This window comes from Oreochromis niloticus, linkage group LG6 (assembly GCF_001858045.2).
Source record: "Oreochromis niloticus isolate F11D_XX linkage group LG6, O_niloticus_UMD_NMBU, whole genome shotgun sequence".
Taxonomy (NCBI): domain Eukaryota; kingdom Metazoa; phylum Chordata; class Actinopteri; order Cichliformes; family Cichlidae; genus Oreochromis; species Oreochromis niloticus.
Genome location: NC_031971.2, coordinates 24,043,708 through 24,070,400, shown reverse-complemented (window position 1 = coordinate 24,070,400; position 26,693 = coordinate 24,043,708). Strand labels below are relative to the sequence as shown.

General features: G+C 40.2%; 3 protein-coding genes across 5 annotated transcripts; 2 read left to right on the top strand and 1 right to left on the bottom strand.

The window, feature by feature from the left end:
- The first annotated feature begins 546 nt into the window (after positions 1-546).
- Positions 547-4,528, top strand: nfam1 (NFAT activating protein with ITAM motif 1). Its single transcript, XM_003447916.5, has 6 exons — positions 547-896; positions 1,072-1,344; positions 2,540-2,652; positions 3,509-3,628; positions 3,732-3,842; positions 3,951-4,528. Exons 1-6 carry the CDS (start codon positions 803-805, stop codon positions 4,011-4,013), a joined length of 774 nt encoding a protein of 257 aa, XP_003447964.1. The 5' UTR covers positions 547-802; the 3' UTR covers positions 4,014-4,528.
- A 646-nt stretch (positions 4,529-5,174) lies between these two features.
- Positions 5,175-13,228, top strand: f8a (coagulation factor VIII associated). Its single transcript, XM_003447871.5, has 12 exons — positions 5,175-5,335; positions 5,694-5,740; positions 5,882-5,954; positions 7,933-8,092; positions 8,276-8,344; positions 8,464-8,584; positions 8,711-8,803; positions 9,072-9,136; positions 10,611-10,692; positions 10,796-10,842; positions 12,473-12,528; positions 12,638-13,228. Exons 1-12 carry the CDS (start codon positions 5,277-5,279, stop codon positions 12,717-12,719), a joined length of 954 nt encoding a protein of 317 aa, XP_003447919.1. The 5' UTR covers positions 5,175-5,276; the 3' UTR covers positions 12,720-13,228.
- Positions 12,871-19,144, bottom strand: LOC100696536 (epithelial membrane protein 1). 3 transcript variants are annotated; one of them, XM_003447870.5, is made up of 5 exons: positions 19,008-19,144; positions 18,151-18,241; positions 17,931-18,033; positions 17,554-17,694; positions 12,871-14,562 (listed from the first exon to the last, which is right to left on the bottom strand). In XM_003447870.5, the coding sequence occupies exons 2-5, from the start codon at positions 18,223-18,225 to the stop codon at positions 14,402-14,404; spliced, it is 480 nt and encodes a 159-aa protein (XP_003447918.1). In that variant the 5' UTR covers positions 18,226-18,241; positions 19,008-19,144; the 3' UTR covers positions 12,871-14,401. The 3 variants fall into 3 exon arrangements, with proteins under 3 accessions (XP_003447918.1, XP_019215403.1, XP_019215404.1); XM_019359858.2 differs by having other exon boundaries at positions 19,070-19,125; XM_019359859.2 differs by lacking the exon at positions 19,008-19,144 and adding an exon at positions 18,787-18,968.
- Positions 19,145-26,693: the final 7,549 nt, after the last annotated feature.

The following is a 26,693-nucleotide window of genomic DNA, read 5'->3' as shown; positions in this document are numbered from 1 at the left end:
ATTCCCCCTCTCTATGTCTGTTTTCATGCTGTGGGCTGAGGTGAGGTCAGAGTTGGCCGGTAATCTCTCCAGAAAGGAAATGCTGAAAAAGTCAGGTGGACAGGCGGAGAGAAGGAAGAGGGCGTAGGGACAAAAAAGACAAATGGAGTTGAATAACAATAACTGCCACACTATAACATCTGCACATCTCCACTGGCAGCTTTAGAGAGAGCGAATCAGCAGAGAGTTACTGCGGTGAAGAAGTCACACTACCCGCGACAGCTGGTTCACATTAACAAAAGGCAATTTGTCACCTTCAGCTAAATTCCAGCCATGCTCACACACACACACACACACACACACGCGCGCGCTTATTTCCGCTCCCTGCTCGAGTCTTCTCTTTCTGCTGTCGTCTGAAAACCACATGACGAGGTGCGCACTCGTGGCTCACTCTGTTACTTCGCCAACACTGTCTCACTGTGGACGAAAGCCAAAACTGCACTTTGCTTCCCATCCAGACGCTGACGTAACAGCAAACTGCGACCAGAAGAAGTCTTTCTTTGGACAAAACAAAAACTTTTAGAGTTGCCTGTGGAAAGTCTTTAACCTTTAGTGTTTTTAGACTTTAATATTGTCTGCCATGTCCTAGACTAACATGTAAAATGCTGTTTCTGGTTGTTCCCTTTAGAGTGCGTCAGTGTCCATCAAACATTTTGGGGAAGTGCTTTTTGGCAGAAAGAGGAACTTCAACAGTCCATAGAGTCACAAAACATTGTCATCGAAAAAGAATACAGACACCTTTATCAAACTACCCAATTGCACCATGGAATCTCAACAGTTTTGGACCCTTTTCTTCAAGTTGACATGGATACCTGCATTTTTCCTTCCCACTATGTGTTCAGCAATGGATTCACCAAGTGAGCCACCACATTTCTGCTGTGACTGATGTTTATTTGACTGGAATGAGTGTTTTCTGTTGCTTACGTGTGCGACTAACCCTGTAGTCTAGAAATAGTCAGGAGAATTAATGAACTGCAGCAGATTTATTTCGTGTCCAGCCCTAATGTGAACCTCTAACATGTTTTTTCACAGGTATCAGTCTGGAGCACGAAGTCTTTGTGGCCTTTAGAGGTGAAAATCTCAACATTACATGCAATTTGACCAAAGCAGTAAACCAAACGGAAGACGGCTGCTTGACATGCTTCGATCCAAAAAACAAAATAATATACAATAATACCATCCCTACAATGGATACCAGACAGGAAATATTTTCCTGGCATCTGGAGCTGAAAAACCTGAAGCTTTCAGGACTTTACTCCTGCCAGTATCAAACGGTGAAGGTGGATTGGTTTCTTCGAGTGAGAGGTTAGTCCAAAAGAAAGAAAATGAAGAGGAAAGCTCCAACTGTAAGACATCTTTATCACAGTTACACAGCAGTAAAGTATTCTAACTAAGGAAGAGCTGCCTTGAGGTATATAAGAAACAGATTCACTGCATTTTTTCCAGATTTTTTTAAAAAGAGTAAATGTGTTTAAAAGGCTCTCTGTTAAAGACATGCAGGACATGAAGATAACTGTTTGTAATCATACAATAACGCAACTTCTCAACTTTCCCTTCTTACTCCTTCTTTTTAAATCTTCCTCTTTCTTCAAATGAAGCAGCGTCCATCTGTGATCCTGTCACAGATGAACACGATAAACTCAAAAGAAAGCTACAGATTAAGATGCTTCAATCAGGGATGCTTTGATACATATTATTAGTGTCGAGGAGGTTGGTGGGGTCAGTGACTGAACTACGATGATACCTTGCTGCTATTGAACAACACTAAAAATAAGACGTTTTTCTAGTTGCATCCTTTGCAAATACAAGCAATAATCAAAATAACTTGTAACACAGCTTTAAGGTGAATATTAAGAATATGCTTTCAAATGCTTGCAGTCCCGCAAAGGGGATCATATACAATTTGCTATTTTCCACTGGCTCTTTCATGGCATGCATTTTTAATTCCTCTTTGTTATCTGGGCTGATTGGGACCCAATGAATGTAAAAACAAAGAATTACCAGATTTATGTTTTTACCTGATTTTTGTTCCTGAGAAAAATGAGATCTACATATGAATCCATTCGTTTTAAATTTCAATAGAACAGTGGCAGTATAGTGTCCTCGTAAGTGGATATCAGGCCCTTGTTGAGCAAAATTTAGTATTCTGGTCTAGACAACCTAAAATTTGATGCCCACATATGTGGACGCCAGGTCCTAGGAGGTTAAAGGGTATGCGTACTGATGAAAAAGTATTGCTTAGTTCATAAAGAAAAGAACAAATAAACAGCATTCTGTGTAATAAAAAATCATTTTTTCTCTCTTATCCTTCCAGTAGCTTTGCTATCCCTGAGATCTATCTTCTGAGCCTTTGAAGGGTCCCGAATCTCATTTTCGAAACCCCTGTATGTCTTGAGAAATTAGCCAGAACAGACGCCAAAGGCCATTTGATCTGCATGTTATCCAGTTGTGATGAAGTCCAGCACAGGGTGACACTTTTTTTTGTTTGTGGTTTTTCCAGATGAACGCTACAAGGAACCTGTTAACACAGAGTTCATCATCATGGCCGTCTTCACGGGTGCGCTGTTGATCTTCAGTGTGCTCGGCTCAGTGTATGTCTTCAGAGGACATTGGGTAAGACTGATCCTGCTGATAAGCAGGCAATAGTTAAGAAACAGCAGGTTACGACACACCAGAGTTTCTTCACAGTTTAATGAGGGATGTTTTGACAAAGTTTTAACTGTATCCAGTTTTCAAGAATTGACTGACAAGTACTTGATCCAAGAGGCTTGCTCAGTTCTACAAACAAAGGTATTTAATCCCTATTGGGATGGTTGTCCCCTTTGGATGTGGTCCTGAGTTCACTGACCCACTATTAATCGCATGAGTTATCACACAACCCAAGGCATGCACTCCAGATTAAGTTACAAGTTGGAATTTAAAATGCCCCAGTGGGAATTTTCATCTGAAACTGATTATATGATTTAATCCTGATTATACTTAAGTTTAATAAGTGTGAACAATTATACTGCAAATAACAAACAGCTGTCCAACATCAGGCAGTGTCATCTCAGAGTCTCAACCACAAAACCCATATCAGACTAATGGAAATAGTCACATGCCACCAGCTTTGTCATGTCTTTATTGCCTCATAAACTGCACTGGGACTGCTGTTACTGAACTACTGAATTATAATCATTTACACACTGATTTGAGCCAAAGAAAACGTAATACTCTGACTTACAACATGCTCAATTTCTTCATCCTATCAGTGGCTGTGCTTCTTTCGTAGTCCCAGTGGACTTGAGCTCTTATACAGCAAGCGCATTGAATGCGAAAATGAAGTTAGCCCCATAAACTCTGAATACAAACACAAGACAAAAAACTAGAAAGGGAGCAGCTGTGAGGAAAGCCTCGTGTTTTACTCGTTTGTTTGTTCCACACCTGTGATTCTTTTTTCTTTTTTTGATGAATCCAACTCCATCTTTAGACTAAGAAATATGAAGCTGGTGAGAAAAAACAAAAGCAAAGCAAAGAAGAGAAGAAGGTGACAAAGAAGGAGGACGATAGCTTGGATGCAACAGCAGCTCAGTCCACGTCTTACTATGCCGTGAGCACCTCCCTCCTCATCAGTGTCTTTCACCTGAACTTCCTTACATTCATGTTGTCATTTCCAACATTTATTTGGACACTGACATGAAGATTTCTTTCAGAGTCTAGAGCCTCGTCCCAGGTCTATTTATGATGTACTGGACAGCTCACCTGCCAGCGGAGAGAATAACCAAGACAAAGACAAACCCAAGAAAAAGGAACCCCCAAAAAAGGTCAGCGAACTTTGAGTGTCTTTTCACATCTGACAGTATCAGAGAAAATAACGTGGTGTCAAAATAAAACATGTAAATGTTGACTTGCTTCTCATTTTACCTCCACAGGCAGCGCAAAAGACAAAAGACAAGGATGAAGGTGTTTTTGAGTCTGTTTATGAGAACTTTTAGATCAACTCGTGATTGTGGGATCATAATCCAGCGCTCTTCTACTTTAATCTCATCTGTGTCAGCGACACTGAGAGAATCATCTTTCAATAACATCAACAAAAACCACAAATGCAAAGTAAAAGTAGTTTGGTACAACACAAAGATTTTTAAAAGTGTGTAAAATATGTAAATGTACAGAAGCATTCCCATCAAAATGAGCAGAGTGTATCAAAAGTACTAAAGGTTTTCACTAAATGCTACGACTGTACTACATAGAAGTCTTTAGCTACACCTCATTTCTTTAGATTTTGTGCACCAATTTATTCAAACGGGCAAGGCAAAAAGAGAGTTTGAACAGTTCTAATGAGCTTTCTTGTCATTTCTTTAAGGAGTCTTTAGGCATCTTGATGGACGTTCAATGCTCTTCTTCTGACTGGGTTTGCTCTATTTTCTGTTAAAATGATTCCACACCGCTTCAATAATGTTGGTGTGGGAATAAAGTCTGGTCTCTGGGGAGATCAATTCCATAACTGACAGAGTGTGTGCGTGTTTTTTTTTTTTTTATTGCTTTTTTCCCTTTAGTTCAGTTAGTTTGGGATCACTTTCATGCTCAAAAATGGAGTCGCTAACAATCAGATGCCAAATGGTTTTGCGTGAAGGATCAAAATCCTGTGTTTATGGTTTAATTCATTTTTGACAAGCAGCAAACGCCCCAGTTGAATTGCAGCCCCAAACCATGACAGAGCCTCCGCCGTGTTATACAGATGGCTGCACATACTCTCTGTTGTACCTCTCTCCTGACCTCCTCCGTACTGATGATGATTTGAGCCAAAAATTTCCAATTTGGATTCATCATCATCCATAAGACTTGTGGCCACTGATTTTCAGTCCAGTTCTTGTTTAATTTTGCACACCATAGCCTTTTCTCCCCTTTTCCCTTCATTAACAATGCTGTTTAACAGCCACCTTTCACTGAAACCATTCGTGATCAGGCTTCAGTGAACAGTAGATGGATCAACTGAAGGGCCAGATGTATCTCTTGGTTTTTTTTCCAAGTGGAGTCAAGTGTTTGACGTCTTCTTCTGACCTCAGAAACTGTAGGTAACAGGTAGATGATTTTCAATAAATGTGTCTCTTGTCACCGGCTTCTGTCCGGTGCTGTAGCCTTTCTACTCATTTGGGCATGTCATGCGCCACGCCATTGCCGACGCCGACCAATAAGATCGAGAGTTGAGGCTGCTGTCAGTTGGACTTCCTGGTGTAGTTTGTTTGCCTGCATTGATCATGGCTGCGGAGGGCGATTTTCTGGCGAGATACCGAGCTGTGTCAAATAAACTGAAAAAGTAAGGCTTTGAAATTGCTTTGTTTAAGAAGAAAGATGGACGAATATCAGGAATAGCTAAATGTTATTTAGACTGAATGCGAGGTAACGACTTTCAGCTAGTGCTAATGGGCTAAGCTAGCGTTAGTGTTAGCCTGTTGGTGCTCGTTTTGTAGTGAAGTATTTGGTCATTTTGAGATGTTTTAGCCCAGGTTCATCGAAAAATAAGCGATGAGTTGTTGGTGCTGTTTGACAGCTAACCCATAACTAGCCGGTAGTTTGCCACAGTACTGATATTCTATGTTTATCTAGCTGCCGTGTATCACAGTTGGGTATCTAAGATGTTTTAAAATATGAAAATGCTGTGTTTTCTTTTGTAGGCGTTTTCTTCGGAAGCCCAATGTGGCGGAGGCAAGTGAGCAATTTGGTGAGTGCCACATTAGTCCATCCATGTAAGTGCTGTGATCCAGCCTATACTGCAGCACAGAGGACTCAGCGCCTCTCTTGTGCTGTTAAATGATAGAGGCTGAATAAATGTCACCAGGCTTGTCTTTACCTGTGCTTTCAGGTCAGCTGGCAAAGGAGCTGAAGCAGCAGGACTGCCTTCAGTATGCTGCCTTCTGTAACCTGGCCATGGCTCGGTGAGTGGATCCATATTCAGTTCAACTGAATTGTGCCAAAGCACAGCAACAGACACCTCGAGGTGCTTTTACACTGTAAGGTAAAGACCCCATAATAATCTGGAGAAAACCCCAACAATTAAGCAACCCGCCATGAGCAAGCACTTTGCAATGGTGGGAAGGAAAAACTCCCTTCTAACAAGAAAAATGCTCTTGAGGAACCATGTAGAACAGCAGCGTTTGTCCTGCAGACATAGAGCAACAGCAATAGTGGCTAGCCAGCCTCAACAGCTAAGGACTGGACAACCAGAGTCCCAACTAGGGAATTTGTGTGACTAGCTGACTTGTTTCTATTGTCACTAGTTTGTACAAGATGTACTAGTCATTTAATCTAATTGTTTTGCATTTTAATTGATACCCAATTCTGGTAAATTGTTGTGTCCTAATGCTATGCAGCTAACTGTCACCAAATGGTGTGTCATTGGTGAGAAATGCTATAAATCCATTAATCTCAGCTTGATCTGTTAATGATAGGGTGAGGAGTTCATCCATTCAGGAGGGGTTCAGATAGAGCTGCTGCCCCTCTACATCAAAAGGAAGCAGCTGAGGCTGTTCCTTCATTTAGAGAGTTTTTGACATTAAACAATTCTCAAGTTTAACTATACATCTTCTTAGTTGTAGACTAGTCATTTAGTACAATTGTGCCATTCATGCGGCAGCACCCATCTAGCAGTTGTTTCAGTTGGATAATGCTGCTCCTCCAGTGCCAGAATAGTGCAGGGCTTTCTAGATCAGGGGTGTATCCTGAGACTTCCTTGGCCAGCATTAACCCTGATATATCTCCTGTCTAACATGCCTGGAACATGCTGAGTCAACAAGCAGTGTGCACTGCACTGCACAGCTGCAGTCTGCACTCACCCAGGAATGGAGAGCAGTTCCTCAATAACAGATCCAGACACTTGTGCAGTCCATGCACAAACTGGTAAAAATGCATAGATTTCAAATACAGTAACACATACTTATTGCCTTAACACAGACGCACACTTTGTGTGTGTGTGTGTGTGTGTGTGTGTGTGTGTGAGACAGTAAATAGCAAAGTGATATTGAGACTCTCTTGGGTTGGTATCTTGCACAAGGATATTTGGCATGCAGACTGGAGCAGCCAGGGATCGGAGCAGCCAGGGATCGAACCACCAACCCTTCTGATTAGCAGATGACCTGCTCTGCCTCGTGAGCTGAGCCGCTCCACTCAGTAATGAGGCGCTTGGTTTCACTGATGTTCTTGTAGAAGACTGGGAGCAAATCCTTCATGCTTGTATCCAAAATTTCTGGGATCTCTGCCAGGAAACTGCAGAAACTTGCTCATCATCATTATTTTGGTTTGAAATGCTCAAGGATCACACGCAGGTTTATTGATCAAATATTCACACGCTTGTCCTACATTCAGGTCATAAAAGATTCAAGTGTAGAACCAAGCATAAAAGACTTTAAAAGGCTGACTTGAAGCTTGAAAATATTGGTGTTACTCATTGTGGCTTCACCACATAATGCTGCAGTTTAATAAGTAAATTTGAGTTATTTTTCCTACATCCGCTATAATTTTTTTCAGACACAAATGGTCAAATTTTTGACAAAAGTATAAGTAGCATGACTTCATGAGGACAATTAGATTAAAAACTTCACACTTTTATTATTGTATTTATGTCATAATTAGCTTATTTAGCTTTCAAATGGTACACATGTTTGTTATCAGTTTTTTAAGTTCTATCAATCTAATATTATATTTTTAGCTTAAAATATTTAGAGCAGATCACTAACTTTTCTTGTTTAAAACAAAGAAACAGCATGTGAGGTTGTTACATAAAGGTACAGTCAGTGGCATGCTAAGTTATCAGTGGTCAGCAGTAGTCTTAATTAGCCCACAGGGAGAGCGTAGCATTCATAGTCATGACAGTGACCTGTCGGCTGTTGTTATACATCCTCTATGTGTTGACTGCAGGTGTGAGCAGACTCTCTTTAATGCTCCTGGAGAGGCACTGGCATTAACTGACGCTGCTCGCCTCTTCCTCTCATCTGAGAAGGAGAACAGGGCACTGCAGGCTCCAGGCTTTGATGAACACCTCCAGGCTGCACTCAACTGCTACAGCTTCGCCATTAAGGTATGATGAGCTCTAGTTTTCAAGTAGATTTTTAGTGCTTGATGCAGTAAATGCCCTCCAGAATAAATCAGCAAATAAAGCAGATTCACCATGGAATATTTCATTAGATCTGGGTCTGGAAAAAAAGATTGTGGAGTACATTCTTGTATCGTGACTGAATTCTGATGTACAAATGAATTGCAGGTGTATATTGAGATGAACCAGCCTGTGATGGCAGCCAGCCTGTGTTTGGAACTTGGCAACGCGCTCAAGGTAAAACTGCTGTCTCTCAGGATAAATGACCCAGAATTGTTTTTTGGGGTTATTTTGTTTTTTTTTAAGCAAATGATGGAAATAATGATTCGTTGTTACTCTCCTGTCTTCCTCAATAGGAGATGAATAGACCAGGAGAGGCTATTGTTCATTATCAGAGGGCTGCAGAGTTACAGACGCAAACACCCATCGAAGCTTTGCTGTCGATGGGAGAAATGGCCACGTGTAAAATCCTCACCCGTGAGTTCTGTCGGTTCTGATTGAGTAGCTGCAGTTTGTTTGCTGTGCAGACAGGATCTGACGTGACTTTTGTGTTTGTGAGTTTGTATTACTTGTGTTTTTATGATTTTCTTTTTTCTTTTCCAGGTGATTATGACGGTGCTTTGTCAGTGTTCACAGAGATGCAGCTGATCTGTCAGGAGAAAGGACTGCAGCTACCAGGCTCCATCACCCCTGTTGGTGAGCATCTGATAAAAAAATTTTATTAGCAGAGTTTTGTAAAGATGGGGTGTTATTACAGCCTTAGCAGTTTGTGTTTTCTTAACTAAAGCTGTATCCAGTATCTTAAATTGATGAAAACAGCTCAACTTGAAAACTGGGATATTTAAGAGCAGCATTCCCTCATAATTGTCTTTTTTTTCTGCTGTGCAGATTTTTCATGTTATTTGCACTAAGAGGAAAAATGTCTTAATTTCTCATCTTTAATTTTACTTTCCTGGCAACAAAGGTGCCTTTTTGGACATTGTGGCAAAATGTGAGATATCCAGGGTGCTTCTGCTCATGTTGCTTGAGGTAAGCTCATCGGTTTTGCTGATAATTAAAACAACCTCTCTCACTGCAGACTTGAGTGCAAAGTCATGTTCAATGTTGTGTTTTTGAAGGTATGATTCAGGCTATTTGTTTAAATTTATGTAAATGTGCACTTTAACAAGTTTTTATTTATAGGTAGTTGCAATAAATACCTTTAAATTCACTCTTCAAATACACTATATTGCCAAAAGTATTTGTGCAGCTACCTTCCCACTCATATAAACTTGTGTGATGTTAATCCATAGTGTTTAATATAATGTCGACCCACCCTTTGTAGCTATAACAGCTTTAACCTTTCTGGGAATTCATTCCACAAGGTTTAGAGTTTGTTTGTGGGAATTTTTGACCAGTCTTCCAGAAGCACATTTGTGAAGTGTTTCTACAAAGTTGGGAATATGAAATTGTCTGAAATGTCTTGTTATGCTGAAGCATTAAGTTCCTTTCACTGGAACTGAGGGGCTGAGTCCAAGGGGCAACATGAGGTACAAAGGTCTGTAGCAGTTGACTCTGCAGAAAGTTGGAGAACTCTTTGCACTGTGCGTCTCAACATCCACCTACCCCACTCTGTGATTTTACGTGCTCTGCCACTTCATGACTGAGTTGCTGTCATTCCCAATCACTTCCACGTCATTATAACACAACTAACAGCTGACTGTGGAATATTTAGTAGTGAGGAAATTTCACAACTGGACTTGTTGCACAGGTGGCATCCTATCACAGTACCACTGCACTCCTAAGAGTGATCCATTCATTCACAAAGGTTTGTAGAAGCTGTCTGCATGCCTGGGTGCTTCATTTTATACACTTGTGGCCATCAAAGTTACTGGAACACCTGATTTCAATGATGTGGATGGGTGAGTGAATACTTTTGGCAATATAGTGTACTTTAAATGCACTGCAAGGAGAGAGGAGGCACAGAGTGAGAAAAAGCTGGTCCTAATGTATCCTGACACAAGTACTGCATCTCCACATGCGACACACAGTTTGACGTGACGTGAGACTCGAGCTAATGCAAGGATTTCTCATTTGGCAGCTTCAGACCCTCCGTTTTCACGTCTCTTCACTGTCTCTCACACTTAATTCTCGCAGCGAGGAGCTGAGACTGAGCTGAGGAGACACATTAGCATAATGAAAGCACCTGTTGTGTGCATTGCATAGAGTTTTATTTCTTTATTTTAACCACATACATTCAGCAGCATAAACACCCACCTGTACTTGAGTGTCAAACAGCCCTCCGCTGGCCAAACAGTGAACTGTTAGAAAGCAGAATAGTTTTTTAAAGCAATTAGGCCGTTTTAAACCACCACAGTAACAATGCAATTACACTTAATGACAATGTTAATTATTTATGCAGCATCTTACAGTAATTACTGTGCATCTTGAAAAATTCAGGATTGTTAGTGCAGCAGAACTTAAATGGTCCCACGTTGGTGTGGTTTTGTTTTTTTTGGTGCAGCCTCCACCTCAGAAGTTGTTACCAGAACACGCCCAGACCCTGGAGAGATACGCGTGGGAGTCCTTTGATCCTCACAGCCAATGTAAATTCATCTCAGCACTCGACTATTTGAGTATAATAATGTGTCATTAATCCTGCACACTTATTGAAGTTGTGTAAATGTTGTTTTTTGTCTTCTGCTTCAGTGACCTTCCTGCCTGAGAATGTTTTCCTGCTCCTGCAGTCCGTAGTGGTGAGTTTCATGATAACACAGTCTGAGTCTTCCTGTCTCGTACAGGAAAAATAATGGTCTTCACGCCCTTCATATGACAGTGATGTATTGTGTGTGTTGAAGTTTGTTTTGTTTTGTTTTTTTCCTTTGGCAGTGAAGTGATTCTTTTTTTTCTTTCTTTTTTTCTTTTTTTTCTGGCTGCAGCATTTGCAGTTTGTCAGTTTTGTGTAGGTTTCTTCCTCTGTATTTTTCCCTGTTACACTAAAAATATTTGGGGGGGTTTCTTCAGTCACAGTAAAAAAAGCAACACATGGCACATTACATCATGTCGGTAAAAATAGAAGCCCTGTGTGAAAAACACCCCTTCGTTTTTCTGTAGGTATTGTGAGAGTAAGAAGCAACCAGGTGCTGCTAATCAAATGCACAGACGTTTTGGCAGTTTGTTGGCCTGCAGCATTCATAATCACAGTGCCAATGTGGAAGACATCAGCAATGATGTGAGAGAAGCAGCTGTCGCTGCCCTTCAATCTAGGCAGGGTTATAAAGCTGATTCCAAACTATTTGAGGTCCATCATTCTGCAGTGAGACAGTCACAAGTGGAAAACATTCAAAAGCTGTCAGTCTTCCCAGGAGTGGATGTCCCAGCAAATTAATCCCAAGATTAGTTTATCCAGTGGTCAGAGAAACTGGAAAGAACCCAAGAGCTGCATCTCATAGGCCTCAGTTAGCAGGTTAAATGTTAAAGTGCATGAGCATACAGTTAAAGCATACGATAAAGCCTCTGCTTTCAGAACATGGAAGCATGACTTAGGTTTGCAAAGTTGCATCTGAACAAACTACAAGACTTCTGGAACAGTGTCCTTTGGACAGAGGAAGCCACTTTGGAGAAAATCAAACACAACATATCAGCATAAATGCCTGACATCAACTGTCAAGCATGGTGATGGAGAGGTGATGATTTGGGATTATTTGGCAGTAGTAGGATTGCGCCAACTTGCAGTCATAGAGTCAACCATGAACTGCTCTTTATACCAAAGTATACTGGAGTCAGATGTGAGGCCGACAGTCAAAACTTTGCCAAAATTGGGTCATGCAGCAGGGTAACAAACCCCAAGCACAGCAGCAAATCTCAAACGGAGAATGACTGAAAAAGAAAAGAAACAAGGCCCAAAGTTTAGACCGCAAACTTAAGAGAGCTGTGCATAAACAAAGGACACATACCTCACCACTAAGGTTGTTCTACAAGTTAATGGATCTTCAGTTGATGGTTTTTCACACACTGCTTCTGTTTTTTTGGCTCTGTTTTGTTAAATAATGATGCAGTGTCTCAGGATGTCTTTACCTAATTTTAAGACCTACTACAGACCAGATCATTGTTTTTATTGCGTCCTGATATGTGACACATAAGAATTGACAGAGGCCATCCTAACTGTATAAATAAAAAAAAAAATAAAATAAAAAAAAAGTTAATAAAAAGTAATAATATTTAATGTAGAGAAAGATTCTTCTCGATGGAGCACGCTCTGTCTTTGGGAATGAATGACCGGTAACAGAGAATAAATATTAATGAGTCAGAGGCCTCGTCAGGGTCCTCTGAATCTGCAGTTATGTTTTTATTAGTGCAGTGAATAACAGCAGATCTGTTTTGCAGATGGCGTGTCAGGAGAAAGACACAGAGTCTCTAAAGTCTCTTCAGACTGAGTTATGGTAAGCATTTACAAATGTTAATTTCCATCATGTGAGAAACATCTTTTACTGCTTCTCGTTCTTAATTTTCCATATTGATCACATGCTTTATGCGGTTTTCCCCTTGCAGGCCGTTTCTGACAGCTGAGCAGAACCATCTTCTCCACCTGGTGGTTCAGGAGCGCATCACACCGTCTGGTCAAGGCATTTAATACAGTCCAGTTTTTATTCGCTTCCTCTGGGAACGATACTTTATATAATGGAACATTCCTGTTTCTGAATGGGTCTGTTGTAAGGCCCAAAGAAGGGTTGTTTTCAAAACTCCAGTGTTGTAACTTGGTGCTTATTCAGTCACGTAGGTTTGGAAATCAAACTGCACTATCTTTATGTTGTCCTCAGATGTGCAGATTGCTGTTGCTAGGAATCCTTAGCTAAAAATGTTGTGTGTTTGTATCTGAGTGGAGACTATCAAACTGGACTACCACATATGTATTATGGAAAAGTGACTTGTAGACTTGTGACTTCAAATGTAGAAGAACTTATTGTGTTTACAGCTGGTTAGTAGATTAAACACGAATACTTTGTGTTATCATTTTTATTAATAAATGACATAACATGGCTTAAATTCCAATATAACAAAATCTTCTGCATAGTTCTGTAATATGGTGCAATGACACCTCTGTCCTCCATCCCTGGGTCACTTAATTTTCACTTGTACAAATGCATGTACTTTTCTTATGTTAGCAGCCCCCTACAGACAAATAAGTAAACACAATAATAAAAAAACAAAATACAAAATGCAGCATAAAAATATATGGTGGTTACAATGTACATAGACTGATGTATAATGTTTTGTTCTAGCTGTAAAATAATGATTAACATGATTAAAGCTAGTTGTAAATGAAGGATTGTTATTTCCTGATTGTTCAAGTACTACAACAGGAATGTTATTTGTCGGTTTTTACTCCTCAGTCAGAAACTTAACATATTAAATGATAACATTTAGTCTCCATCAACCTTTCTGAACCTTAAAAGAACTGGTAAACATTTTGGGAATAAATTATTTACTATCTTGCTGAGTAGGACATGAAAAGGTTAATACTAATTGTTTGATTTTCTACGCTAAAGAGGACCAAAGTTTCAAAAAAACAAAACAAAGACCGTAACCATGTAAAGAGTTTCCCCGAGCAGTTTTCTCTTTCTATCGTCTTCTACACAAACACAGTGCACAGATTCACCCCCTGCTGGTCGTTAGAAAGAATGCAGCTGTGACCATCTTTTATGCACAGTCTTAGCATAAGAACTGAAAATGTGAAAACATTGGCTTCAAACCACCGTCACCTGTGAAGTTAGAGTCTCCCCTTTTTGTTCGCACCCAGCCAAAGATTCTCATGTACAGCTCAGTGATTGTTTCACTAAAGCTAAGCTGACCAAAAGTTCACTCAAATCAATCTTGTCATTTTTTTTTAGCAAAAAAACCACAACAAGCAAACAAACCAACCCAAAGCAATTATAAGCGTTTCTCAAAATGTCTCACTATTCCTTTAAAGTACTTATGTCTGACCTACTACTACTATTTAACACTAAATAACTGATTTATTAGCTATGTTCCGGTAATATTCCCAATAATTCAGCACTATGAGGCATTTTAGTCACATTATTAAAAAGAAAAAACATTATTTTGTTTGTCAGTTTTGCTGAAAAAATGTGTTTCACACTTGCAATGTTAGCATTTGCTCCATATCATTTTATATATATATTTTTTTTAAAAGCTGTATAAACAAATGGCTCTCATTAGCATTTGGACATTTTGCTACAGTCGTAGCTTCAGATGGTGTTCATCAATTCTAAAAGAGGAACACGAGCCCTGCCCTCGTTATCACTGTTTTTCCTCTCACTCTTTCTTCTTACGCAGGATGAAATAGGTGAGCGCTAAGATGAAGGTGAGGACAAACGAGATCCACGCCAGGATGTAGCAGTGTCCGTAACCTCCAGATGACTCATTGACGTGGAGCTTGGCTGTGTAGATCGAGGCTCCTGTCATTATGCAAAGGCCTGCAAGAGGGAAAATTATTATTACACGCAACCAAGACAAGGCAATCAAGAAGTAATTATTTTTCTATTATAAGATAAAGCTCATGATGTGACCAATGCAATCGCAAGGAAATGAGAGACATGACACTTTCACCTTGTTAATTTTCCAGTGTTATGAACTCGTGACATTAGCACTTTGTGTGAGTTTCTCATGTGCTCGTAGTACTCTCACTGATAATGCGTAATTAACTTAAAGCATGAAATTTTAATCACTCAGGACCGTTTTTTTTTTTTTTTCTTTTACATCTGACATGGTAGCAAAAACACTGACTTGGTTTGTGGTCTTTTTGTTAGGAGGATCTGCATGAAAATGTTGTTTCTTGACTAAAATAAAAAGCAGCCAATGTCCAATGAAACTTTGAAAAACCTTCAGGAAGCCTGGAGAACTATCGCTTACTTTAAAAAGAAAGCCTGGCTCCTTGGAAGCAAAGCATAGAAAGACATGAGGGGTGGCTCAGGCTTTTGTGAGTGAATACATTTTCTAGATTCTGCTTCTCAGATGTGAAAACTTGATGCTTTGTTGCACATTGACGGGCAACAAAAATGTTTGGGGGTGTTGTTGAGAAATCAGCACACCTGAGAATGCTGGAGCAGGTGTACTGGACCTCTTTTTTTCTAGTGAACCTCATGACATTAACAGAAGCAGCACAATCTTAAATGTGATACGGTTAACTATCTGAAGTATCAGAATCATTCATTTGTGACACTATCATTCAAGTCACCTAAAAGACCAACAGTGGTTGTTACTCGAGGTGGGCGGATCGATGCGGTTTCTATCCCCAAACCTCAGCATGTAGCGAGCTCAACAGTGTTGAATACATTGTTTTTTGGGAATGAAAAAATATCCCTCACACATGCATTGTGAAAAATGTCTGAAAGTGTATTTTATTTACAACCTATAGCTGTAAACAGAGCAGTAGATTAGACCAGCCGATGCCCATTATTCTGTGTTTAATTTCACACTGAGATGCAGACACACTGTACGTGCCGTGGCTGAGATCACCTTCTACTGATTTTCTACAGATTTCATTTGTCTGAGATGCAAACATGCTCACCTTGCTGTGGTGTGCACTCAGTTTGCATCACCAAAATTTAAAAACCAACCAAAAAAAGTAATTAATCTGATTAATCTGCTTCCTCGTGTTCTCTGACAGACCAGAGCACCAGTGACGTAGAGGCAGATTCAGCTCACGCGATGTGTGAGGTACAGACAGAAAGTGGAGAACTTTCTAATCACTGGTTGGCTGTTTTGTACAAACTAATGAGAATTGAAATCCACTGAGTAGTCAAGGGTCTCTCAAACAGTCATATCGAGGGCAGATTCATCTTGTTCAGCACCAAATGAAAGTGTTTGAACTCAGGACTATTGATGATTACACGACAGGGCTGCAGCTACCCATTATTTTAGTAATCAACCATCTATTCGTCTATTATTTTTAATGAGAAATAACAAATATTCAAAAGAGAAAAATGAACTGTTCATTGATTTTCATTTTAGAAACTGCAAGAAAATTCCAAGTTTAACTGCAAACATCTGTTAATAAAAACAAACAAAAATAGACCCCTTCATCGTTTTTACTCGCCATATTAAAATGACATTTTTAAAAGACAACATTTTCTTAATTGCAAAAACAAATAACAACAAGTACGGTAATCTCAAATACATACAAGCTAAACTAGTGCATGAAAATAAAACAGCCTTTACTCTCTCTTCTCAGAAGTCTTTCTTACATTAAGAGCAGGCCAAAGGAGTTGTGATGGTATTAATATCTCCTGGATGAGGCAGATTTGGTGTGTGGGTGTCTGCATGCTTAGATGTGGTAGTGAATGCGTGAATATGTCTTTAAGTATTTACACATGTATGTGGCAGCTGCAATGAGGAAAGGCAGGCTAATCAGCATTCTCAGAACTGCAGCTTTGCCCTGCGCTTCGATGCAACGTTTCGTGCTGCAGAAGACAAACGTAACAATGGTGTGGATGGTGTGGGGGGATTGTGGCTCAAGAGTTGGCAGTTCATCTTGTAATCAGAAGGTTGCCGGTTTGAGCCCCGGCTCTGATAGTCTCGGTCGTTGTGTCCTTGGGCAAGACACTTCACCCGTTGCCTACTGCTGGTGGTCAGAGGGCCCAGTGGCGCCAGTGTCCGGCAGCCTCGCCTCTGTCAGTGCGCCCCAGGGCAGCTGTGGCTACAATGTAGCTTGCCATCACCAGTGTGTGAATGGGTGGATGACTGAATGTAGTGTAAAGTGCTTTGGGGTCCATACGGACTAAGTAAAGCGCTATACAAATACAGGCCATTTACCATTTCAGTAAATGTTAATAATAATAATGATTTAGTTTCCAACCTAACAGCCTGAGGTCAGTGGCTCGGAATCTGACTGGCCCACTGGAAAAAATTAATACAATTTAATTGACTTATTTATATGAATTTATATTTATGAAATAAATCTTATGTTTTGCAGATTACATTGATCTAAATCTGCATAACAGTGTTGAAATTAAATGATGTGCACGCATTAGGATGTCACTGCACTGACAGTATTACTCATGTTATCAACACTGGTAACAGGAAAGCCCTGACCACACCCTTCCTAATTTGGGTGTCAACCAGTCAGACCACTTCATTCATGTAGTGAAGAGCCAATATAGGACCTCTGTGTTAGTCGATTAAACTCTGCTACTGAAAGAGGAGTGGTGACTGTTGTGAACTGACACACAGACAGATAGATAGATGCGTCGCCATGCAATGAGCTCATTGGTGTGTTGGACGGATGAGGCTAAAAATCAGTTTCATTATTTACCGACATCCTTTATGAAGCTAAAAAGATTTAAGTTCGGGAGTCGTGCTAACTTATTTAGTTAGATAAAAATCACATATGTCAGGTTTGTCAGTCGCACATCCTCCAGAGAAAATCATAAAGTCAGCCAAAAGAAACAAGACTGCAGGTAACTTACAGGCGATTATCTGTAAAATGCCAGTGAAGGTGAACCTCATTCCTTTGGGCAGGGTGAACAGCTGGGCCACAAACACAAACAAGGCAAGGATGGTGAAAACGCAGGCCAGCACTGAAGTCGCCTGCACCGCCTGGAGATAATCTGCAGCAACAAGATAATAAAAAATTCAACAGTAACACAGGCGTGAGGAAATATTCAGCCTTTTTAGTTTTATGTTTGTATAAACACCACTACCTACAGATCTACTCATTTCAGACTGACAATATTTACTGTAAACAGTGTAATACATGATTTGTTCCGTCACCATCTTTGCCCTTCATTACATTAATAATGAAAAATCACTAACTTTAACAGGGGAAAAAAGCTGTGGAGTTTACCTTCTGGGTAGTCTTTCAGATTTGTGTAATGCCACATATTACTGTTTGTTAACTCCCACTTGCCCCACAGGTCAGCTGACACTGAATCTTTGACCCACCAGGCCTGACGACACAAAGGAAAGATTTAAAGTTCATGCAGATATGTTAGACATTTTCTAGAAACCGTTGTCAGATCTCCTCCAGTTAATACAGTAAATAAGAGAAAATAACATCATCTTACATTGTCAATGGCGGCCACCAGGAGCAGGATGATAGTGGTTATGTGCAGAACAACGATTCCTGCCAGCATCAACATTATGGCCTTCTGAAAACTGATAATGGGGTGGGGGAGGTGGAAGGAGGCACACTGTTATTTATTTTGCAAGCACAGACGTATGTAACACGGACTCGTACATGAGGGAGTATTAATTACACACACACACACACACACACACACACAGAGAAACTGTGTGAAACAAAGAAATAAAGAAATAACAGTAACAGAGAAGAGAGCCGTTTTATACAAGCCCAGACTTGCCGCAGAAATCATGCAGGCATAAACATTTTTGAATAAAACACATCTGGTGTCAAACACATCGGTGCTTTCAGTCTTTGTCATTACGTTTATTTATTATTTATTATAATTAATCAGATCAGATTCATTAGCACCAATCACTGCCCCTGAAACGCCCGCAGTTTGCTTTGAGCCTCTTTTTTTCACGTCTTTCGAGCGTTTCCGTCGACAATAAAGGCGCATTTGTTAAGACGGCATTCCCAAACGGGTGACACACACAGGGCCCGCACTGTAGTCGACAACTTTAAAAAGAGCGCGATAGTACGACAACAGAAAACAATAATAAGCACAGCATAAACTCACGGACTATTCAACGCTATGTTAGAGCGCCAAATTTCCAGTTGCGCGTCTTTTTAGGACGTTTTTGCGCTCACGGTCAATCATATTTCTTGCGCTTAAAGTAACTGAAGTTTTTCCTACAGGCTTAAAAAAAACCCCACTTCAGCTATCCGTAAGAGGGTTTCACAGAGTGTGCTCCGTAAACCTTCGCCTTTCTACAAGTAAGCAAAGAGCAGAAACGTTACCTGAACGCTCTTTAACGCACCGCGCGGGAGTTATTTGGGAATGTGAAACTCTGTGGACCCACCCAGCTTTGAATTCACAGCACACACATCACCGTGTTTTCCCTCTTCTTCTTTCCCCCTCACCAAGCCCCACCCATAAAGTTTCTCGAGTGAAAAGTCCCCATGAAATAAACGGTGTCAGGTCGCCTCTTCCTGCAACTCCAGTCTGTGCGTAAAGGCGATTAAGATCTTCGAGAATCGCGTATCGTCAGATTCATTTAAAAACAAAACAAAAAACACACGCGACAGCTTCACACGCACTATGTTAGCTGCTTCCTTAGTGTTTTTCCTGGAAGATGTTTTGATAGAGAAATATCTTCATTCTGACTGAGCGGCTCACCTGTGTGAGCTGTAGCTTCACTTTTTTTTTTTTTTTATCGCACATGGATACAAAATGCCATTTTGGACACGCTTGCAGAGCAGCCATAGTGTGTCCTGGACTTGTTTTCAGGCCACTCAGGCGCAGTTGCCGCTTCATTGTGTACCTAAAATGACTTCTCTAAAGATGGGACATTAAGAAGCCGTGCATGGAATATTGCAGTGCATTGTGAGCCCCAGGGAGCGCAGTGTCTCTGATGGTTGAGACTTAGGACTTAGGTTCAAGCAAGTGAAAAACAGAATAAAGCGTTAGTTCATGCAGATGCATTTTTGACTGTTCCAAACAAATGAAAGTAAGATCGTTCCATTGATAAAAAAAAAAAAAAAGAAAGAAAAAAAGATATAAATAGATTCTTAGCTGCGCCTCAGTCGGACTGCACACGCTGTGCACTTTTATGTTTCGTGCGCCACTGCCAGAAAGCAGAAAAAACTGCAGGAACATCAGAGGGTCTTAACATATTCTCACTGTCCGAAGCAATACATGGATAGTTTCTTCACTGAGATATGTAACTTTTACCTCTCAGTGAAGAAAAGTAAGAGAAAGGTCATGTTACTTGATGTCACACAGACTGCAGATCTCAGTGGGCCGGGCTGTGTCACGGCTTTGGAAAAACTCTGTTTACCCCATAAGCAACCAGCCGGTACAAGGATTTGCACACTTCACACTGTGTTTTGGAAAAAAGAAAAAAGAAAAAAAAGATTTTCCCCCAAATTTTAGTCAGAAACAAAGAAGAAAAGATGGATGTTCAAATGTAGACAAACTCCAGTTGAAATGAGAGATGGCTGAAAAATAATCAGCACCCAGCTCACTTCATTGTGTTTTGAGGCCAGATTTTAAGAGAAGTTAGTACTCCACTCATCTGTAGTATAAGATATTTATATAAAAGTCAGTAACTGCAAGTCATGTAACGTGTGTTTACAGTGAAATAGTTGCTGCTGTGCCAGAGCATCTTTAAACTTTTGTTTTCATTCTTTATTGTTTCAGTCATCATAAAAAGTACTCTCCCTGTTAGCTCTACATATCAGGACACAATTAGAAAAAAAAATATCCTCACCAAGTCTTAAAATTAGGTAAATACAACCTCAGATGAACATATAACATATTACACAGTGTCACTTTTTATTTCACAAAATCTAAGCCAAAATGCAGACAGAACTTGAAGAGTCACCTTTAGCAGCACTATCAGGCCACTCACATGCAGTTTCTCAGTCACTTACATCATTGTGGAGGAATTTTATCCCAGAGTTCTTTACAGCTTTGCTTCAGCTTACTGAGGTTTGCTAGCATTTGTCTATGTGCAGCTCTCTTAAGGTCCCATCACAACTTTTCAGTTGGGTTGTGGTCTGGACTTTAAACCATTGCAACACCTTGATCCTTTTCTTTTTCATCCAGCCTGTTGTAGATTTGCTGCTGTGCTTGAGATCATTGTCCTCTTGCATGTCCCACTAGCTATGCTTGTCTCTAAAATCCTTTGCTTTACAGAGGAGCTCGTGGTTGATTCAGAGACTGTAAGGTATCCAGGTCCAGTGGCTGCAAAATAAACCCAAATCCTCAAACTTCCACCACCGTGCTTGACAGATGGTATTTTTGTGCTGATATCCTGTGTTTGGTTTTCACTAGACATGGCACTGTGCACTATGGCCGAACATGTCCACTTTGGTCTCATCCGTCTGAAGTACTTTGTTCCAGAAGTCTTGTGATTTGTTCAGATTCAACTTTGCAAACCTGTTCTTTTAAGAAAGAAGACGCGTTATCATGGCAGCCCCCCCATATAAATCCATACTGTCTCAGTCTTTTTCTAATTGTACTGTCATTAACTTTGGAAATTAAATGTGACTTTAGTCACATTTAATATGCTAACTGAGGCCTGTAGAGTCTGAGGTGCAGTTCTTGGGACATTCCACCTCAAATCAACACAGGCCTTTTGCTGATGAAACTAAAATTTCACAGAAATCATTATATATGTTTAAACTCTGGACATAAAATCTTTATGCAAATCACAGATGGTCAAGCAGAAAACGCTCTAAATGTTGTCTGATTTGAGATGGACTGACCCTCTTGGGGATTTTAACGGTAACCTCTCTACTTTTAAGATTAGGCTTAAGCATAGATTAAGCATATAGTTAGGGCTACATGTCTCTTAGTTTTACTGCAATACGCTTACACTGCTGGGCCCTTCCCATGATGCACTGTTTCTTCTTCACTCACCTTTTTATACTCACTATGTGTTTATATACCTCTCTGCATTTAATTATTAGTTATTTTTATTCTCTGAAGTTTTATTCTCTGATTCCACAATGTATCTTTGTCCTGTCCTGCTGCACCTCTCTGAGCCTGATTCTGCTGGATGTTTCCTCCTGTTAAAAGGGAGTTTTTCCTTCCCACTGTCGCCAAAACACTTGTTTAAAGGGGTTCATATGCCTTTTGGGTTTTTCTCTGTATTATTGCAGGGTCTTTACCTCACAATATAAAGCGCCTTGAGGAAACTGTTGTTGTGATTTGGTGCTATTTAAGTAAAATTGAATTGAATTGAATTCCTCTACACATTCCTGCAAACTCAACCTTTCATGGGGGAGGGGGTCTTAAGTTAAATCCTAGTTAATTTCTGAGTTTGGGTGTCTTTGTATTTTGGTGTTTTAACTTATAAATTCTTAGTTTTCAGAAAGCATTTTTAGTTTAGTAACATTGTGATACTATGGGCCACATGTACTAAAATACAAAATACGACATGAGTGCAATCTCCAAATTGCGATCATACTCAAAAGTGTGGTTAATTTTACAGGTGATTTACAAAAGTTGCGCCGTTTTCTAAGGATAGGAGGCATCAGGTCATTTCAATATGAAATGCAAAAAATAAGACGTGCTTTTTTGTGTTGAATATCGGCGCAACTATCAGCAAATTGCATGTCACGATCTGTTAGTAAATCAGTTTGCGTGTTTAATTCAAACATTTTCTTCCCTATATTTTGTGCCTTGAGAAAGAAATTCCCAGGAATACATATGCAATAGGGACAGTTGCAAATATCCTGCAATTCCCACCTCTTACACACAATCTTGTCGCCGTGCCCTCTTTGTAAATACCGATAGTGCTTTTTTAAACATAAATGCCAAAACCCAGTTTGTCTGATGCGACTCATTAGTAAATCTGGTCCTATTTTCTTAGTTTGTTTGATTTCTGGATTGTTTTTAAATTCTTCTTGCTATTCTTAGTTTGTCTAGTTCCTTCAGTTTTCCCCTCTTTCTCATTTTGTTTCTTTTCAAAGACACAAAGTGCTTTGACAGACAAGCAAAAGCAGGATACTCATGGGGTAAAAAACAGAGACCCAGAGTGTGATGCCAGCAAACAGTGATGAGGTTAAAGCAACAGTAGGGTTAAAACAGAGTGAGAAAAAAATCACAGAAATGCCAAAATGTCAATATAAAATAATAAATACCAATAAAAAGAATAAACTCAATAAAAGAAATAACAGTAACAAACAATAAAAAGATAATTGAAAATGATAAAAGGACAATAAAAGACAACTGCACATAAAAGGACATTTTTGTGTCTATGTCAGAGTGTTTTATTAAGCCATTTAAAGAAAATTACTCTATTCTGCAAGTCTCATCTCTTCGGCAAAGTTGTTCCAAAGCTGAACAGCCCTGATGACAAACGCACAGACGGCTTTAGATTTAAGCTTCGGCGTGATGATCTAAGGCTGCCAGGGGTTTGCAATCCCAAATGACATTACAGGGTTGTGCTTTAAAACTGGCCAGTAAAATGCAGAAATCAATAAATCAATTCTAAACCGTACAGGAAGCCAGTAGAGAGAAGCCCAGACTGGGGTTATGTTTTGCTCTTTGCTAAAGCCGGTAAGAAAGCAGCTGCTTTCTGAAGCAGCCAGGACTGAGATAGGCACTCATTACCCCAGAGACACAGACATGCAGTAAAATACCAAAAATATTGAGGTACTGACATTCAAATCCTGGGTATTTTCAGGTAGTTTAATGAGGCACGCAGTGGCCTGAGCTTCCATCAGAAATGCAATTTATATAATATACACATAAACCTTTTCTGACCTTTATGAACTCGTGATAGATCGCCGATAGATTTAGTTTTCCTCCGAAACGCAAGCCTTTGTTAAATAAGAAAACAAAAGGGTAGGAGTAATGCAGAGAATAAATGTCAGTGATGAATATTAATAACGCCTTATGTTAACATACATGAGGCTTCAGTTATAGACAAACTGTCATATTTGAACCTCAGAAACTGTCATTTTCTAAACTGACATTGTCAGATAGCTCTTCTTGTCGGCTCTGGTCAAATAGAACCGCGTAATTAAGGGATTACTTGTCAGACAGTGCACATCTAGAAAAGCTTTTCATCATCTGTCTCGGGTTAAAGCAAGCTTAAGCCGTTATGGATTTTCCCATTTTCACATAAATAGCTTTATAAATGAACGTTTCTATCTGGATGTGAAGTTTGTTTGCCTGGCAGGCCCCTTATCTCCCCTCGGGCTCTGGTAGCTCACTAAAGACCAGACTCAGGTCGAGACTGAGGAACTTCTGGTGTTAGTGCTACAACAGCGGCTTTATCCTGCAGGAGGTGGGATGAAGACAGATACAATAATTGCTTCCTTTGCTCTTTCACTTATTCCCTCATTTGTTGACAGTATAGATTCAGTATGAGCAGCCTAACCCGGACAGTTTACACAGTTCAGTGTTGAAAGCTGAGAATGTACAGTAGAGCAGGAGGGGGAATGTATTTTTGTGCCGTTTAGCATGGAGCTCCACTGAAGGCTTAATTACTTCAGCCTTGAGCCAGCGTGAACATGTGTGCCAAATCTGATGAAACTTTTTCATAGAGGGGAAACTTGGATACATACACTCACTTTAAGTATTCCTTCCTAACACCGGGTTGGACCTCCTTTCGAGTTCTGATCTGCCTTAATTCTGCCTTGCATAGGTTCAACAAGCTGCTGGAAACAATCCTCTGAGATTTTTACCCATGTTGACACAATAGTATCACATTTTGATTTGATGTAACCTTTTTTTTTCCTATTTTATTTTAGTGTAAAGCACTTTGGTTTTAAGACTGGAAGTGTTTTTAAAAACTTCTGTTGTTCAATTTTGGTGAGCCCGTGTGAATGTAGCCCCAGTTTGCTGTTCTGGGCCAACAGTAGCGGCAGCCAGTCTGGTCTTCTGCTGCTGAAGCTCATCTGCTTCAAGGGTCAACGTGTTGTGGATTCAGAGATGGCCTTTTTGCTTGCTGTGGTTGAAATTAGTGGTAATTTGAGTTACAGCAGTACGGCCAGTCTCCTCTGCCTTCTGATGGGATTATCATCCACAGAACCGAACTACATGCCTACACGCATTGAGCTCCCGCTCTGTGATTGATTGATCAGGTATTTGTGTCAACCAGTAACCACTTTTTTTAAGGTATCCTTAATAAAGTGGTCAGTGAGTTTTTATAGATGTACATATGTCTGATTGGGTGAAAAACCAGAAAACATAATAAAACTATACAAGGCCAAGCCTATAAGCGTCCACAGGCCCATGCCTGTTTAGGGTGAGGAGCTCACTACAAAGAGGAGAGAGCTGTAGGCATCTTCTGTTCAAATACATTTGTAATGATCGGGCAGTGATATTGATCAATCTTGCAACACATTCACTTAGCCAGCAGTTTATTTGCCAGCTTTACTTCCTGGCTTTGGCTGCAGCTGCTGTATTACTTATTTAAATTCATCATATTTGTTTATGATTGTGGCTGCTGATCAGGCCAGAGCGTATAATTGTCAGATCCGTCCTGCAGTGCTAGACAGCAGCTCCAGAGTGAAGTGGACAAACACAACCCACCATCCTCCTTATTTGGTCAGAGAGGAGGCTTTTTATGTGAATGTGCAGATACTTTAAGCACTGTTGTGTGATCACTTGATTGCAGTTAGCCCCTTTGTGACCTTGAAATGGATAAGTGGAAGAAAATGGATATATAGAGGGATGAATGAATTTTACCAGATCACGCAATCAGTGGTTACAGTTTTGGTGAAGAAATGAAATATTTTTGGATTCTGAACTGACGGTGATAGATCGGGATGGCATTTTTACTTTTTGACATTTAGCTGACAATTTCATTGACAAAATAATCACCAGAATTATAATAATAATGATCAGCTGCGGCCGTAAATACATGACAGACACACAGTTGAAATGCCATTCAACCCGAATGTCTCCCTTGAAGTGAATACATTTCTCACAGGCTCCGTGTTACATAACCTTTTGCAATGCCGCCTGGGTGATAATAGAGCTAATAGTGTAGGCCTCTGTTTTTATTGTAGTACTGCTGAGATGAAAATCATTTGAGAGCTATATTATTGTCAGAGGGTGTGGGAATGAACTCGGAGAAGCATTTTCTCCTGGCAGTAAGTCTGAATAGATGTCAAAACCATTACATCTGACCCCTGACGGTTCGTCATATCCTCACAGTAAATGTTGAGTGGGTGCGGAGCAGCGCTGGTTCCCATTTTATGCCACTTCTGAGTCAGTGGAGTTTTCTATTCCTGTCACAACATGTGGGCCTCTGCAGAGCGTGCAGTCTAACATCCATTGTGCAGTGGGTGTCCAGTGAAAGGGTATTATGCAGAAGTAGCTGCTTCTAGTTTAAAATCCCAAGGAATCGATGCGAGCTCATCTTTATCTTTCACCGGGGTGTATTTTGGGCAAAACTTTGAACTGTTAGTCTTTTCAATTATATCTGTGAATAAAGGTTATTATAATCATTTGTCTGCTGTTTTCTTGATTAATCAGTTTATTGTTTGGCCTTAAAAATATCTCAGTGTTATGGAGAAGGTCACGTTTTTCTAAAGCCCCCTTTAATGTCCTCCAGTGTTGGAGCACAGCTCATAAAGTTCTGTTTGCTATCTTAGCAGACCAATAAAAGCCTCCGCCTCGTCTCCTCCAACTAAAACACTGATGTGATGAAATAGTTGCAACACCCATCTTCCCACATCAAATCACTTTGCTCTTCTTAGACCAGTCTCCTCAGCTCCCTGCAGTACTGTAGCGGCACAGGGCGTCCAATCTATTAACAAAGCCATTTAACTTTAGGATTAAGCCCCGTCCTCAAGCAGCAGCACAATAGCCAAGAAATATTCCATGAATCTCCTCCTCGTGTCCTAACACCTCGTGACTCTCTTCACCAAATCATGTAACTATGAAATAAGGAATAAAAATGCTGTGGGACTTCCAGTCGCCCTGTCTACCTCCTCCTTGTTAACAAATTTTAAGTTGGG